General features: G+C 38.3%; 1 protein-coding gene across 1 annotated transcript; it reads right to left on the minus strand.

Annotated features, from left to right (window-relative positions):
* Nucleotides 1–1,221: 1,221 nt before the first annotated feature.
* LOC139075662 (dynein light chain 1, cytoplasmic-like) lies at nucleotides 1,222–15,671 on the minus strand. Its single transcript, XM_070573302.1, has 3 exons — nucleotides 15,602–15,671; nucleotides 14,981–15,144; nucleotides 1,222–1,476 (listed from the first exon to the last, which is right to left on the minus strand). The coding sequence occupies exons 1-3, from the start codon at nucleotides 15,669–15,671 to the stop codon at nucleotides 1,222–1,224; spliced, it is 489 nt and encodes a 162-aa protein (XP_070429403.1).
* Between the last annotated feature and the right edge of the window lie 2,057 nt (nucleotides 15,672–17,728).

Raw genomic sequence — 17,728 nt, forward strand, 5'->3', positions numbered from 1 at the left:
TGGCCCTGAGATAATATCTTCTTGCCAATCTTCCTTTTTTTTGCTTGAAGAAGATTATCCTTGAGCTAACATCTGTGCCAATCCTCCTCTACTTTATATCTGGGATGCCACCACAGCATGGCTTGATGAGCAGTGTGTAGGTCCATACCTGGAACCCAAACCTGTAAACCTCGGGCCGCAGAGTGGCGCATGCAAACTTAACCAGTACACTGCCAGGCCAACCTGGAATCTCTTGCTTTTTAAGAAGAAAAAGATAAAAGATACTGAGAGCCAATTGAAAAAGTAACGAAGTCTATATTTACATTTGGAGATAACAAAATAGGTGAGAACTAGATAGTTATAAAGTTATCTGTGAATAGGCATTGGACAATTTCTTGCAAATTTTTAACATAATTCCAAAATCCTAATGTTCTTGGAGAATGTGCAAATATCTTGTATTAGTTTAAATTTCCAAGTCAATTGTTAATGTCAGAAAACATGATCAAATCTGTGTCAAAAAGTAAAAGAGAATATCACAAATATGAATATTTGAAGTACTTACACAGGATTTTTACAAGTGTGTTAGTCTGGGTCCAGCTGGGAGAGAGAAACCACACAGTAATTTGAACAGAGAAAGTTTCACATACACAGCTCCTAACTATACAGGAGTTTGGGTAATGAGGGATTGGCTAGTGAGAATTAAAAAAAAAACAACCACCAAACAAACTCTAAAGAATACAGGAATAGCAGATAGAAGGAGCAGCATTACCCCTAGGGCTGAGATAGAGCTCTCAAGAAAGAGCCTCTCCCCTGCTGGCCGCTGGGGCTGAGGTCCAGACCTTGTAGGAGAGGGCTTGGCTGTGGCTCATTGAACAACAGAAATTATTGTGGTTCAGATCTGGCAGAACATGCTGGACCACTCTCTGAAACTCTCTCTCTCTCTCTTTTATTTTTAAACACATACTTCTCCAACAGATTTATTAAGTTTTTTGAAAGGAATAAATTTTGAGGAATAAAAACATGGGGCAGAGAAGTATAGAATAAAAAATAAATACAAAGTAAGCTGTTTTGCTGATTATTTTATACCCACAACAAACTAGTACAGAGAACACCCTGTACAAAGAATAATAATAAAGACTTGAAAGATCAAGGTGTTCCTTCAGGCAAGGCTGAAGATTTCAGTTTGGGCTGCATCCTTGTCTTTGAGTGCATCTCTGGGTGTATGGCACAGTCCTCACGCTTTTAACCAGATTTGAACAGAAGAATGGCCACTTGGCCCAGGCAGAAGTAGATGAAATGCTTCGTTTCATGTGTCACCAAACTCCTGAAGTTCCTCCCCGCAATGTAATGTGAAGTGGGGCTGTATTTCTTATCAAACTCCTTCCTAATATGGGCTGCAACATCCTTCTCTATGTTATATTTCTCCAACACCTGAGTAGCACACTCCACTGAGTCTTGTTGCATTTCCTCTGACAGATTCGCATTTTTGATCGTGGCCTTTTGGATGCATGTGGTTATGGTGGAGCAGTGATTGCCTGACTGCAAGGGTCTCCTGGGGGAGGGGCTGGCAAGGCTCAGACCCAGTGGGACCTACTTCCAGGGGAATCGGCTGGACCACTCTCTGGATCTTGCAGGAAATCTACACCCTAGGGTGCTAGAAATCTGTTCACAAGGATCTGTCTCACTGAGGCATTCCACTGCAACACCATCTTAGGGAGATGATGGAGACACTACTGGATGTCCACACCACAGGAGCTGGACACTGGGGAAACCACACGTGCTACAGGAGCTGGACCTGGAGGAGCTGCCCACAGGGGAGAAGGACTGCAGGAGCCTGGCAAGTGAACACTCTCAAACCGAAAGTAAAACGTTTTCCTACTGCAGCATCTCTCCAGCACTCTCTACTGTCAGTGATTAATGTCATGCTAGCTGGCAAAGGAAAAACACTTAGAAGATGGGTTCACTGTCACAGAGCAGGCACAAAGAGTGAAATTTTGAGCTGAGAGGCAATCAATCGATAACTGGCATAACATGAAACAATTTGTATAGGTTCACGTAGTTTTTATAATATTATTGGAGTCTCTAGGAAACAAGTTTCAAAGGGAACACATAGGGGCTTGTCCTGTGGTGTAGTGGTTAAGTTCACTGCCCTCCACTTTGGCGTCCTGGGTTCGGATCCTGGACATGGACCTATGCCACTAGTCGGCCATGCTGTGGCAGAGACCCACATGCAAAATAGAGGAAAATTTGCACAGGTGTTAGCTCAGGACAGATCTTCTTCAGCAAAAAATAAATAAATAAATAAAATAGGAACACATATAGTTAAATAATATGGCATTTCAATTGCTTTCCATTATTTTCATTACATATATTCCAACAAACATGCAATTTCCATATATTTTGCTATGGACCCAAAAGTGTCTTGCACAATCAAACAGAAAATTTAGGAGAGAAAAATACTACTTTCCTGGAAGTGTGTGATTTTTTTTGTATTCTATGTTAGTAGTATAATGACCATAAAAATTACACATTTAAAAAAAATGTGGTAAAATATATGTAACATAAAATTTAGTATTTTAACTATTTTTAAGTGTACAATTAAGTGGCATTAAGTACATTCACAATGTTGTGCAATCATTATGACTATCCATTTCCAGAACTCTTCCATCATCCCAAAGAGAAACTCTTTTCTCATTAAAAAACATCTCTCCATTCCCCACTCTCCCTAGTAACCTCTATCCTACCTTCTATCTCTGAATTTGACGATTCTAGGTAACTCATATAAATGGAATCATATACACTTTGTCTTGTTGTGTATACCTTATTTCACTTAGCTTGATGTTTTCTAGTTTCATTCATCTTGTAGCATGTGTCAGAATTTTATTTCTTTTTATGGTTGAATAGTATTCCATTGTATGTATAGACCACATTTCCATTCATCTGAAAAAACTTGGTTTTTTTCACCCTTTGGTTATTGTGAGTAACTCTGCTATGAATATTGTTGTACAAACATCTGGTTTAGTCACTGCTTTCAGTTTTTTTGGGTAGATACCTAGGAGTGGAATTGCTGGATCATCTGGTAGTTCTATGTTTAACTTTTTGAGGAACTGTCAAACTGATTGCCACAGCAGCTGTACCATTTTACAGTCCCACTAGCAATGCATGAGGGTTCCAGTTTCTTCAAATCTTCTCCAACTCTTACTACAATAGCCATCCTAATGGGCGTGAAGTGGTAGCTCATTGTGGTTTTGATTTGCATTTCCCTAATGACTAATGACAAGCATCTTTTCACATACTTATTGGCCATTTGTATATCTTCTTTGGAGAAATGTCTATTCAAGTCCATTGCCTATTTTTTAATTGTTTGTTTTTTGTTGTTATAGAGTTGTATGTACTCTTTCTATACTTTGTATGTTAACCCTTATCAGATATATCACTTGCAGATATCTTCTCCCATTCTGTGGGTTGTCTTTTCACTGTCTTGATTGTGTTCTTTGATAGACAAAAGTTTTTAATTTTGATGGCGTACATTTAAAACATTCTTTTCTTTGGTTGCCTGTACTTTTGGTGTCTAAGACACTAATATCCACTGTCCAAGCCCTCAAATGCTTTTGCATACCCACCCCTCCCCCAAGGATTCTGGGATACCACATGATAAAGCAACTAAAGGATTATTGCCTGACACACCAGGGAACTCCAGAACTCTGCTCTAGTATGTCAGTCATCAGCTGGGTTCTCCAAGAAGCAGATGTAAAGACATGAAAAGATGTATAAGAGATTTATTGGGAGATATGCTTATGAAAAATAATAGGAAGAGAGAACAGGAGTTGTCAGGAAGACCCTCAGACTGATTTGAGCTTAATACTTGTGAAAAGAGAGAGAGAGAAGTGAAGGAAAGGTGGGGCAGGAGGAGTCTCAGACTGCTGTGTCGTTCTGAGAAAGTCTTGGCCAGGCCAGTGAAGGATCACTGAGCAAAGGTGCCCATCACAGGAGTTGCACATGAGGCATAAACGACCTGGCCCTAGTACTCCTGCTCAGCCTAGTCATTGGCTGGGGTCAGCTTGGGGAAGTATGACCATTGCATGAACACTAAGATGGATGGATCCAAAGGTCCAGGGCTGGAGGTTGTCAGTCAACTCTTGAATGGACATCTGAGTGGTATAGGAGTCTGATGGATTGGTTCCCAGCCAGGATCTATTGTCAAAAATCTTAAATTATTCTCCTGATGGAAGGGTTTTAAACAGGGGAGTGGTTTGGTGAGGTATTGCTTTAGAAAGAACACATTGGCTCTAGTATGAAAAGGAAATCAGATGGGGATGAGAATGGAGTCAGGAAACTGATGAGAAGACCATGGCAGAAAAGGACAAGATGGTAGTAGATGAATTGTTTTAGAAATTTCAAGATTAGAAAATGTTTGTAAACCTAGATGTGGGATCACAGTGCTCTAGAGCTGGAAGGAGTTTTAGAATGCTTCCAGACTGTGGTTGGTGAAACCGTCTAGCTTGTTTTTATGTGTAGGATATGAGTGACAGGAAATGGAGAAACTGCATTTAGTTTTTAATTTACATTTACTTAATAGGATGCTGAATTTGAGAAATTTGGGAATTAACCATTAAATTCATGATAAGTAATGTTGACCCTTACCTACTGACATTAGATTCCTTAAGCTGCTGTCTTGACCCAATCTCTCTTTTTTTTTTTTTAAAGATTTTATTTTTTCCTTTTTCTCCCCAAAGCCCCCCGGTACATAGTTGTGTATTCTTCGTTGTGGGTTCTTCTAGTTGTGGCATGTGGGACGCTGCCTCAGCGTGGTCTGATGAGCAGTGCCATGTCCGCGCCCAGGATTCGAACCAACGAAACACTGGGCCGCCTGCAGCGGAGCGCGCGAACTTAACCACTCGGCCACGGGGCCAGCCCCTAGACCCAATCTCTCTTATTTCTGCTGTTGGCCAGAGCTGGAGTGCACTATTTAACTAAAGTTTGTAAATTCTTTGAAGCAATAGTGTATGATTAAGAGAATCGATTCCGAGTCAGGATTAATTGGTTTCAAAATTTGTCTCTGCTTCTTATAATTATGCATCCATGCCAACAAAAGAAACTATTAAGCTCAATTTCTGTAAAAAGAGAATATTCCTCCCTAACTCACGGTTGCTGTGAGGACTAAATGTAATAGTGCATACCCAGTGCCTGGACTTGGGAGTATGTGTGCCATCATGCTGTGTTTCTGACCAGCCTCACTATGAGACCAACCACAGGTAATTAGCCACTGGCAGCCAGAAGAGGGCAGTGATGAGCTTTCTGCATAGAAATGTCTCACATTAGAAGAAAACCTGGAGGAAAAGGAGATACTCTTTTGTATTTCTATTGTGAGAACAGAGTTCAAAGGGCAAGTTTTGAAGAAATCCTGAGCTGAAAACAAGGAAGGAAGACACCAGTCTGATACCAAAACTTAACATCCCAGAAAATGAAGAGATTCAGGAAAAATTGTGCATCAGAAGGGCTACGTGGATAGAGGTGATTTGGTGATGTGTCTGGGACAAGGGAAGTCTCTTTTTGTGTCCCTTACCGAAGATCTCTGCTCCTTCTTATGGAAAATCTCTGACTTTGGGTTCTTGGAACCACTGTCTCATGTGATTCTTTGGCACCAGTAACAACTCTTACTCTACTATCTGTTGAGATTCCCCTACACTGACCCACACCATTGTAAATAGTCTTGTGAACAAATCCATGTACCTGATTTGAGAGTGACTCTCATTCTGTTTGGGATCCTGACAGATACATATTCCCTCAGAGAGGAATGTTATTACTTACAGCATTAAATACCTAGGATTGATCTAATAAAAGATGTGGAAGACTAGCACTAATTTTTATAAGATATTATTGAGAATATTAAAGATGCCTAAACAAATGGAAGGATATACCATCTTCATAAATCACAAGGCTAAATATGGACAAGATGTCAATTCCTCAAAACTGATCTATAGATTCAGAGCAATCCTAATCAAAATTCCAGTAGGAGTGTGTGGCTGTGGGGATGTGTCAATTGATGAGCTGATTGTAAAATTTGCACAGAAATGGACATGGCCAAGTAAAAGATTCTCTGCTTCAAAATTCAGCAAGAAAATACAAATTTAATACACAATGTGGACTCTTACACACCCAGTGACATTACAAAAATTCAAAAGATAAACATTACAAAGTATTTGCAAAGATTTGGAGCAACTGAAATTTTCATATACTCCTTATCAGAAAACTGGCAGAATTCACTTGCCCAATCCTGATTCTAACAATCCCATTCCTAGGAATATAACAAACAGAAATGCACACATGTATTCATTAAAAGTGCCACATATATCTATATGAATGATCATAGTGGTACTACTTGCAGCAGCCGAAAGCTGGAAACAACTTAAATATCCATTGACAGTAGAATGCATAAAGTTTGGTGTATTTATCCAATGGAATAATATATACCAATGAGAATGAATGCACCATACAACAGTATGGATGAGTCTCACATATATAATGTCGAACAATATTATATTGAAGCCAGACACAAAAGAGTATATCCTTTCAAATTCTATACAGATGAAGGTCAACTTAGAAAAACACCTACTTTATGGTTCCACGAGAGTGGGGAAGTATTCACTGGGAGGGGGCAGGAGCATTGCTTCTGGCATGGTAGAAATACTCTATTTCTTGATCTGGGTGCTGGTTGCATGGGTGTATTCACTGAAAATTCATTGAGTTTTACATTTATGATTTGTGTACTCTTCTTGTTTTTTGTTAAATAGCAGCTTATTGAAAAATAATTCACATTCCATACAATTCACCATTCTAAAATGAACAATTCAGTGTTTTTTAAAAACTTTCACAGAGTGGTACAATCATTCCTGTTGTTTAATTTCAGACATTTCATCATTTCAAAAAGAAACCCCATACCCATTAGCAGTCACAACCCATTATCCCCTTCCCAGAAACCATTAATCCACTTTCTATCTCTATATATTTGCCTATTTTGAAGATTTCATACAAATAGAGTCATATAATATGCAGCTGTTTGTGTGACTTCTTTTACTTATCATAATGCTGCCAAAGTTCGACTGTGTTGTAGCCTGTGTCAGCACTTCATTTCCTTTCATGGCTGAATAAATCGTGTTGTACAGATATACCACAGATATACATATAGATATGGATTTTGTTTATCCATTTATCAGTTGATTTGGGTTGTTTCCACTTTTTAATTATTATGAATAGTGCTGTGTCTAAGTTTTTGTGTGGCTATATGTTTTCAATTCTCCTGGATATATACCTAAAAGTGGAATTTCTGGGTCATATTGGAAACTGTATGTTTAAATTTTGAGGACCTGCCAATTGTTTTCCAAAGTGGCAGCACCATTGTACATTCCTACCAGAAATTTGTGAGTATTCCAATTCCTCCATATCCTCACCAACACTTATTGTCCATCTTTTTGATGACAGTCATCATAGTGGGTATGAGTGGTATTTAATCGTGATTTTTATTTGCATTTCCATAGTGACTAAGGATGTCGAATATTGCACTTTTCAATGTGTGTGTTATGGATCAACCAAAAATTTAAACTATGGTTTGCTTTTAATTCATTTTTTAGGACATACCATGTATAATGATATTTGGTAATTAATTTTGCCTGAGTTTTAATCAGTGCTTAATGTAGTTAAATATTCTTATACAGTATTTGTTATGTGTATATTTAATACTGAATACTGTATATGTATTTTAATGATTGTTTAATTTGCACGAATTTTTTTGAGAGAGGAGGGGTAAAATGACTTCAGAATTATTTTAGAACTTAATCAATATACACAAAACAACCTGTAGCCATATTTTCAACATTTACTCTGACTTAATCAAAAGAAGAGAGAAACTGTAGAAATTCAGAAAATCTAAAGAACAAATGCCCTAGAATAGAACTTCCCAAAGTGAGTTCAGTAGATTATTAAGGATTGCTAAAGGCAAATGGGCCCACATAGTTAAATAAAGATAGGAAACACTTGATTTAAAGATGTGAAAGAGATATTATGTTAGCTGGAATACTTTCTTTTTTTATTGAAATATAGTTGACATATAATATGATGTTAGTTTCGGGTGTGGAATACTTTCAATGCTCTAATACATGTGCATATTCCTGAATAATTTCCTCTATTTACCTTAAACAGTTACAAGAGAGTCATTTTCTACCAAAAAACAGTGACTGATACTCCTAAAAGTTAGCAAATACTTAAAAACTTAGTAACTCAGGCCAACCCTGGGGGCCTAGTCATTAAGTTTGCTGCATTCTGCATTGATGGCCTGGGTTCAGTTCCCAGGTGTGGGCCTACATCACTCTGTTAGCAGCCATGCTGTGCTGGGCAGCCCATGTACTAAAAAAATAGAGGAAGATTGGCACAATTGTTAGCTCAAGTCAAATCTTTCCCAGCAGGAAAAAAAAAATAGTAACTCAATACTGATGAAGATGCAGTTAGATGGTCACGACTGAAAAGCTGCTGGTGGAAGAGCAAATTGGTATAATGTTTGCAAAAACAATGGAGCAATATGAGACTTAATGAGTTTAAGCTCATTGAACCATTAGTTATACATCTGGAAACAAATCTTAATTCACTTAGAGACAAAGTATTTGTTGCATTATTAAATTAAAATGGTAAAATTGCAAAATTATCTGATTGTTTGAAATTGTGAAATGAATCATAGTAAAAAGATAAAATGTAAAGATAAAATGAAATCTTAATCAGCCACTGAAAATTGTGTGTACAAATAATTATTAATAAAAGAAAAAATGTATGACAATAGCAAGTTGTTAAGAGTACTTTTTCTGTAGCAGTCATGGGACAAACATTTTATGTGGATTATCTCCGATAAGGCTATCAAGAAGCCTTTGATATTGGTGCTATTATCACACATAATATATTTTATAGGTGAGGAAATAGAGGTACAGTGGTGTTCAGCAACTTGCAGCTAATGACAGGTGGAGTTGAGATTTAAATCCAGATATTGTGATTGCAGTAGCTGTGCTCAACCACTGTACCATTTTGCTTTTCTCTAGTTCAGGGAGCTTAAGTGTCTTATCCAGAGCAACAAGGCTAATAATTAGTAAAAGCAGGCACTAGCCTGAAACAACAGCAAATTCAAAGAGGTCCTGCAACTGCGTTGCTTACAGTGTCTCAAAATCTCAGATGAAGGGGGAGTGATGTCAGCATCATGGTGGAGTGAGGTCTCTCAGAAATCTTTCCCTTGAAGTATACAACAACGAAAAAATCCATAATCTAACAGAGGACATCCAAACACAACACAGAAAACGTCAGAGAGACTCAAGCAGCCATACGACGAAGGGCAGAGAGACCAGAGCCACCCTCAGAGGAGGTGGAACGGGATAAGCAAGAACTTCACTCCCTCCCCTTAAAGACTGCAATCTGGGACCACTGGAAGTTCTGTAAAGGAAGGAATGGGGGAGGGGACATTCATTCTTGGGAACATCAAGGACTCCCAAGGGCCCTTGCAACCTAGAGGGAAGCTCTCTACTGGGGCAAAAGCTTTCAGGAGGGCTGACCTTATCAAGACAACACCCCAGGAGAGAAGATAGTGGGAACAGAGTGAGAAAACCCTGAAAGCATGCAGGAGACACTGCCCCTCCCCTCACCTGCTCAGCACTGCTCCAGCCCCTGGGATTTTGGCTGAAGGCAGAGGGCTCAGAATACAGGGCTCTTGACCTCCACCCAGTGGCAATAGGCAGTAACTGTGACCAAATAATGCCAGGATGTGAAAGAGCAGAGCCACTCCCTCTAGCAATATCAAACATTATATTAGATCTCCAGACCAGAGAGAAAATGACAAGTACCCAGAAATCAGTCTTGAGGACACAGAAATATGTAATCTAAATGACAAAGAATTCAAAACAGCTATCATCAAAAAACTCAGCAGGGCAAAAGAGAATGTAGGGAAACAATTCAACGAATTCAGGAGCTACTTCACACAAGACATTGACATTATAAAGAGGAATCAATCAGAAATATTAGAGATGAAAGACACAATGGAAGAAATAAAACAAAATATGGATTCCATGAATGCTTGAGCTGACACCATAGAAGAGTGTATCGGCATAATCAAAGATAGACATGTTGAAATGCTCCAGATAGAGGAGGAGAGAGAACTAAGACTAAAAAGAAATGAAGAAAGTCTCTGAGAAATATCCAACTCAATTAGGAAATGGAACATAAGAACTAGAGGTATTCAAGAAGGGGAAGAGAAGGCAGAATGGAGTATAAAGCTTGTTCAATGAAATAGTAGCAGAGAATTTCCCAAACCTAGGGAAGGAAATCCATGGGGAAGATGCTGCCAGATTTCCTAAATATGTCAATGTAAAAAGACCTACTGCAAGGCATATAGCAGTGAAACTAGCAAAACTGAATGATAAAGAAAGAATACTAAGGGCAGCAATGCAGAAGAAAATAACTTACAAAGGAACCCCCATCATGCTTTCAGCAGATTTCTCTGCATAAACCTTACAGGCTAGGAGAGACTGGAATGACATATTCAAATCTTTGAAGGACCAAAGCTTTCAGCCAAGAATACTCTATCCAGCGAAAATATCCTTCAGATATGATGGACAAATAAAAACTTTCCCAAACAAACATAAGCTAAGGGAGTTCGTAGCCACGAGACCCTCCTACTCTTAAGAAATCCTCAAGAAGGCCTTCAAACCTGAAAAAAAAAAGAGAGAGAGAAAGGGGTTACAAAGCATGGAGTAAGGAGGTAAATAGACAGAATCAGAGCAGAATAGCAAATATTCAAGTGTAGCATTAAAGATAAAGGAGAGGAAACACCACCAACAAAGATAACCTTGTCTTTTTAACCATAAAATCATAACACCAGGTGGAATAAGATGTGAGAAAAACAACTTAGGAGCGGAAGGGGAAAGCGACTGAATTGGTTTAGTCTAAGGAAATTAGAGGCTGTCAGAAAAGGGACTATCTTATCCACAAGATCTTGAATACAAACTTCAGGGTAACAACTAAACAAAAAAGCAGAACAGAGACACAAAGAATAAATAAGGAGAAAACAATGAAACACAACATAAAAAACTACACAACTTGATTGGTAGACCAAAATACACAGGATGAGGGACAAAGGAAATGCAGGAGAACTGGAAAATGAGTGATAAAATGGCAGCATTGAGCCCTCCTTTATTGATAATCACCACAAATGTAAATGGATTGAATCCAATAAAAAGACACAGAGTGGTGAGGTGGATTAAAGAACAAGACCCAACAATATGCTGCCTCCAGGAAACACATCTCAGCTCCAACGACAAACACAGGCTCAGACTGAAGGGATGGAAGATGATACTCCAAGATAATGGGAAACAAAAGAAAGCAGGTGTTGCCATACTTATATCAGACAAAGTAGACTTCAAAATAAGACAGATAAAGGGAGACAAAGATGGTATATAATAATTGAAGTGACATTCTATCAAGAAGAAATATCACTTATAACTATCCATGCACCCAACACAGGATCACCAAAGTACATAAAGCAACAATTAACAAACCTAAAAGAGGACATTAATAATAACACAATAATAGTAGGGGACCTCAACACTCCACTCACATCAATGGATAGATCATCCAGATAGAAAGTCAACAAGGAAACAGTGGAATTAAATGAAAATTAGACCAGTTGGATTTAATAGATATATACAGAACACTCATCCAAAAGCAGCAGAATTCTTCTCAAGTGCTCATGGAACATTCTAAAGGATAGACCATATGTTGGGAAACAAGGCAAGCCTCAATAAAACCTCTTAATGAAATGGGGATAGAAGGAAATTCCCTCAACATAATAAAGGCCATATATGACAAACCCACAGCAAATATCATTCTCAATGGGGAAAAGCTGATTGCCATCCCCCTGAGAACAGGAACAAGACAAGGATGCCTACTATCACCACTCTTATTCAACATTGTACTGGAGGTTTTGGCCAGAGCAATTAGGCAAGAGAAAGGAATAAAGGGAATCCAAATAGGGAGTGAAGAAGTGAAACCCTCACTGTTTGCAGACAACATGATCTTATATATGGAAAACCCTAAAGAATCCATCAGAAAATTATTAGAAATATTTAACAGCTACAGTAAAGTTGCAGGGTACAAAATCAACTTACAAAAATCAGTTGCATTTCCGTATTCTAATTACGAATTTACAGAAAGAGAACTCAAGAATACAATTCCATTGACAATCGCAAAAAAAACAAAGAATACAGTACCTAGGAATAAATTTACCTAAGGAGGCAAAGGACTTAGACAATGAAAGCTATAAAACATTATTGAAAGAAATAGATAATGACGTAAAGAGATGGAAAGAGATCCCATGCACACAGGTTGGAAGAATAAACATAGTTAAAATGTCCATACCACCCAAAGCAATCTACAGATTCAATGCAATCCCTATCAGAATTCCAGTGACGCTCTTCATGGAAATAGAGCAAAGAATCCTAAAACTCATATGTGGCAACCAATGACCCCAAATTGCTAAAGCAATACTGAGAAAAAATAACGAAGCAGGAGGCATCACAATCTCTGACTTCAAAAACATACTACAAAGCCATAGTGATCAAAACAGCATGGTACTGGTACAAAAACAAACACACAGATCAATGGAACAGAACTGAAAGCCCAGAAATAAAACCGTATGAACATGGACAGCTAATCTTTGACAAAGCTGTCAAGAACATACAGTGGAGAAAAGACAATCTCTTCAATAAATGGTGTTGGGAAAACTGGACAGCCACATGAAAAAGAACGAAAGTAGACCATTATCTCATGCCATACACAGAAATAAACTGACAGTGGATCAAAGACTTAAAGATAAGTCCTGAAACCATAAAACTCCTGGGAGACAATATAGGTACCATCATATCAAATACCAATTCTTCTCAGACAAGGGAAACAAAAGAAAAAATAAACAAGTGGGAATTCATCAGACTAAAGAGCTTCTGCAAGGCAAAAGAAACTAGGGTCAAAACAAAGAGACAGCCCACCAACTGGGAGAAAATTTTTGCAAATCATGTATCTGACAAGCGGTTAATCTCCATAATATACAAGGAACTCACACAACTGAACAAGAAAAAAACAAAAAGCCTGATCAGAAAATGGGCAGAGGAGATGAACAGACATTTTCCCAAAGAAGATATACAGATGGCCAATAAACACATGAAAAGATGCTCATCATCACTAATCATCAGGGAAGTGCAAATCAAAACTACACTAAGATACCACCTTATGCCTCTTAAAATGGCTATAATCACTAAGACTAAAAATAAACGTTGGAGAGGGTGTGCGGAGAAGGGAACCCTCATACACAGCTGGTGGGAACACAAACTGCTGCAGCCACTATAGAAAACAGTATGGAGATTTCTCAAAAAGTTAAAAATAGAAAAACCATATGACCCAGCCATCCCGCTTCTGGGTATCTACCCAAACAACTTGAAATCAACAATCCAAAGTAAAATATGTACCCCTAGCCAAGACATGGAAACAATCCAAGCGCCCATTGACTTTTGATTGGATAAAGATGTGGTATATGTATATACAATGGAATACTACTCAGCTGTATAAAAAGACAAAATCATCCCATTTGCAACAACATGGAAGGACCTGGAGGGAATTATGCTAAGCGAAATCAGCCAGGCAGAGAAAGACAAACACCAGATGATTTCACTCATGTGTGGAATATGGACAAAGGAAACAGTTCAGTGGTTCCCGGGGGAAGGGGGCTGGACATAGAGGGTGAAGGGGAGCACCTATGTGGTGACAGACAAGAAACAGTGAACAACTGAACTCTCAAAATGATTGTAAACTATTATGAACTCAAATAATAATAATAATAAAAAACTCAGATGAAGGGAAGTCTGGTGGGGGAACATAATATCTTCAAATATTTGAAGAATGGTAATATGGAAGCTGGGTGGACAGGCTTGAGTATTCTCAAAGAACAGAATTACCACATGCAGATTCAAATTTCAGATAAATTTCAACAAACTGCATTTAATTCAGAAATTTGAACAATCAGAGCTATCTGACTCTCAGGCAAGAAGTCTTAAAAAGAACGGTAGAAACATTATGTCCAAAGGTACAAACCAAGCTACAACATCCTCTCTCAGGGATCCTGCGCTAAGAATTTCTTCACTGAGACAGAGGCTCTAAATTTTAGGAACCTACCAAAATGCCGTGGTTCTTTTTCAGAATGCTAACCTAAGCAGAGACATATATACTAATATTCGTGAAGCACTTGGCATTGTAAGTATTCACCTTTAAAGACAAACTGTGTCAATGTTATAAGCACACATATCAGCTTATGTATATATATAATAAATTAATTAAATAATACTAATTATAAATAGATATGAAAATAAAAGTGAATAATTATGTATCTTTTAATATTAGATAGCATCCCTCGGGGGATCAGCAAACTATGAACCAAGTCTGGTCTGTTTTTGTATAATCAATAAACTAAGAATGGTTCTTATATTTTTAAAGAGTTGTTTAAAAGAAACAAAGCAAAACTAAAAACAAACCAAAACATGTGTGACAGACTGTATGTTCTCTGAATACCTAAACTATTTACCACCTGCCCTTCCCAGGAAGTATTTGCTGATCCCTGCCACACATTAAACAATTAATTACCACGTAACAACTTGAAATTTCTTTGTCTAGAAAATTAAACAATATTCTGCCATCTGAATTACTTGTCCATTTAGCATCTAACAGAATTGTAAAATCGCAGTTTGAACACTAGAGGGAGACTTCAGTTTTTTTTTTTTTTGTAAATTTTTGAAACACTGACAAAGAATGCTCAAAGGAACACCAGTTCTAAACTTGAGTTTTTCCTTGAGTTTGCCTTCAATAGTTGTGGGAACAATGGTGTGTTTTCCTAAACCAGGCTAATGGCATTGTGTCAGATTCCCCTTACCCTGCTCACACCCTTTTGGTCTTCCCAGTCTCTGGTTCTAGCTCTGTCTTGGTTCTGCTGGCCTTTCTGTAGGTGCTGCCTAATTGTTCCTCCCCTCCTGCCCATACTACACATCTCTGCCTCCTGTCCCAAGGACTTGCCTTCCGTGCCCGGCTGTGTGCAGCCTAGAAATGTGAGGAGTTAATATTCCAAGAGGTCCACCTCTGGCCAGTGGGAGTGGGAAACCTGTGGATATATTATTTCTCCTTTGCCTCCTTTAAGGGACAGTCCTGGCATGCTGTTTCTATGGCTTTTTGGGCTGTGTTTCCACGGATTGAGTAATCAGTCACATTTTTATTTATTTATTTATTTATTTTTTAATTTTTATTTTTTTCGGATGTACATCATATTTCAAATTCTGGATGCATTACATCATGTTCACCACCCAAACACTAATTATAGTGCATCCCCTCACATGTGACCCTAATCACCCCTTTTGCCCTCCCCCCTCCCCCAATGGTAACCACCAGTCCAATCTCCAATGCTATGTGATTTCTTTTTGTCCTTTTTATCTTCTACTTATGAGTGAGATCATATGGTATTTGACTTTCTCTCTCTGACTTATTTCACTCAGCATAATACCCTCAAGGTCCATCCATGTTGTCACAAATGGCTGGATTTCGTCATTTCTTATGGCTGCATAGTAGTCCATCGCGTATAAATGCCACATCTTCTTTATCCATTCGTCCCTTGATGGGCACCTAGGTTGCTTCCAAGTCTTGGCTATTGTGTAAGATGCCTCAGTCAACATAGGGGTGCAAGTATCCTTATGCTTTTGTGTTTTCAAGTTCTTGGGATAAATACTCAGCAGTGGAATAGCTGGATCATATGGTAGATCTATCCTTAATTTTCTGAGGATACTCCAAACTGCTTTCCATAGTGGCTGCACCAGTTTGCACTGCCACCAGCAGTGAACAAGGGTTCCCTTCTCTCCACACCCTCTCCAGCATTTGTTGTTTCCTGTCTTGTTAATTATAGCCATTCTGACCAGAGTGAGGTGATACCTCATTGTAGTTTTGATTTGCATTGCCCTGATAGCAAATGATGTTGCGCAAAGAACTCATACAGCTCAACAACAAAAAAACCAACAATCCAATTAGAAAATGAGCAAAATCTGAACAGAGATTTCTCCAAAGAGGAAATACAGATGGCCAGCAGGCATATGGAGAGATGCTCAGTCACATTTAGCGGGGGCAAGTTGGGTAATGTGTCCTTGTCCTGGGTTTCCTGCCTTCCCTCTTCATTGAATTTGCCCCTCACCTCTGCTGCATGAGCTTGTAGTTCAATAAAATAATAGTTCATAAGCTGTCTACCTTAGGCTCAGTTTTTTGAGAAACCCAGGCTAAGAGAGATAGTGAAAGAAAAAAAAAGATTCAGCTTCAATGTACTGGAACCAGTTTCATTGTACTGGAATCAGTCTGGTTACTTGGATTTTGGTGTTAGAACACTTAAAATATACCCTAATTTTCCCATATACCTGGGAAAAGTGGACTGTGTTTCAAATGTGGTGAACATTCTTAACATAATTACTTAGGTCAATAAATAAACAAGTCAAGTTAACATTAGTGTAACCCAGATGAACTGACTATCCAGCCACACACTCCCGCCCTGCTTCTTTCTGAGAATTGCCTCGCCTGTTTCTCACATGTTTCTAGAAGCGGCAGTGAATATAAAATGTGATCTTGCTCCCTGGCCAAAGGAATCTTAAAAAATGGAGCCAATCAGAGTCCTTCCCCAGGAATGTGGATTTGGTTTCAGAGACTGCAGCTCAGTGTCAGCCAGCCTGTGGATCAGATTGGGTGCGAACACATTCCTGTCTCACTCCAAAGTCAACACTTCTTTTGTTATGGTGGAACCTATTCTTTTTATAAACAAGTTAACATCTGCCATTTATTTTGTTGCTAGAATGAAAAATGTAAATTTTTGATGCCTTTTTACGGGTCATTCATTTAAAAATATTTCCTCAATAATTTTTTACACATTTTTTACTAACTTTTAAAAAGAATTTTTATTGAAGGATAGTATACAAATAGAAAAGTATATTAATTATAAGTGTACAACTTGATTAAATTTCACAAAGTAAACACACAATTGTGATCATCGCTCTCAGTAAGAGAAAGGACCTGACTAGCTCCCAGGAAGACTCCCTATGTCCCCTTCCTGTACTCCTGCCTTCTGCCCCTGCCATCAGGGAGAGCCACTGCTGTGACTTCTAACCCTGGAGATCAATGCTGTCTTTTCCCCCAGTTTTACTGAGATATAATCAACATACAGCACTGTATAAGTTTAAGGTATCCAACATGACGAGTTGACTTACATGTATCATGAAATCAATATAAGTTTAGTTAATATGCATCACCTCATATGGATACAAAAAAAAAAAAAGAAAAGAAAAAATATTATTCTCCTTCTGATGAGAACTCTTTGGATCTACTCACTTAGCAATTTTCACATATACCATACAACAGTGTCAGCTATAGTCATCATGTTGTATATTACACCCCGAGTAAACTTCTTAAATCTTACAACAGGAAGTTTGTACCTTTTGACCATCTTCATCCAATTTCCGCTCCCCATACTATCCACCTCTGGTAACCACAAATCTGTTTTTTTCTTATGAGTGTTTGTTTTTTTTAGATTCCACATATGAGATCATACAGTATTTGTCTTTCACTTTCTGACTTATTTCACTTAGCATAATGCTCTCGA

This window comes from Equus przewalskii, chromosome 14, assembly GCF_037783145.1.
Source record: "Equus przewalskii isolate Varuska chromosome 14, EquPr2, whole genome shotgun sequence".
In the NCBI taxonomy this organism is placed as follows: domain Eukaryota; kingdom Metazoa; phylum Chordata; class Mammalia; order Perissodactyla; family Equidae; genus Equus; species Equus przewalskii.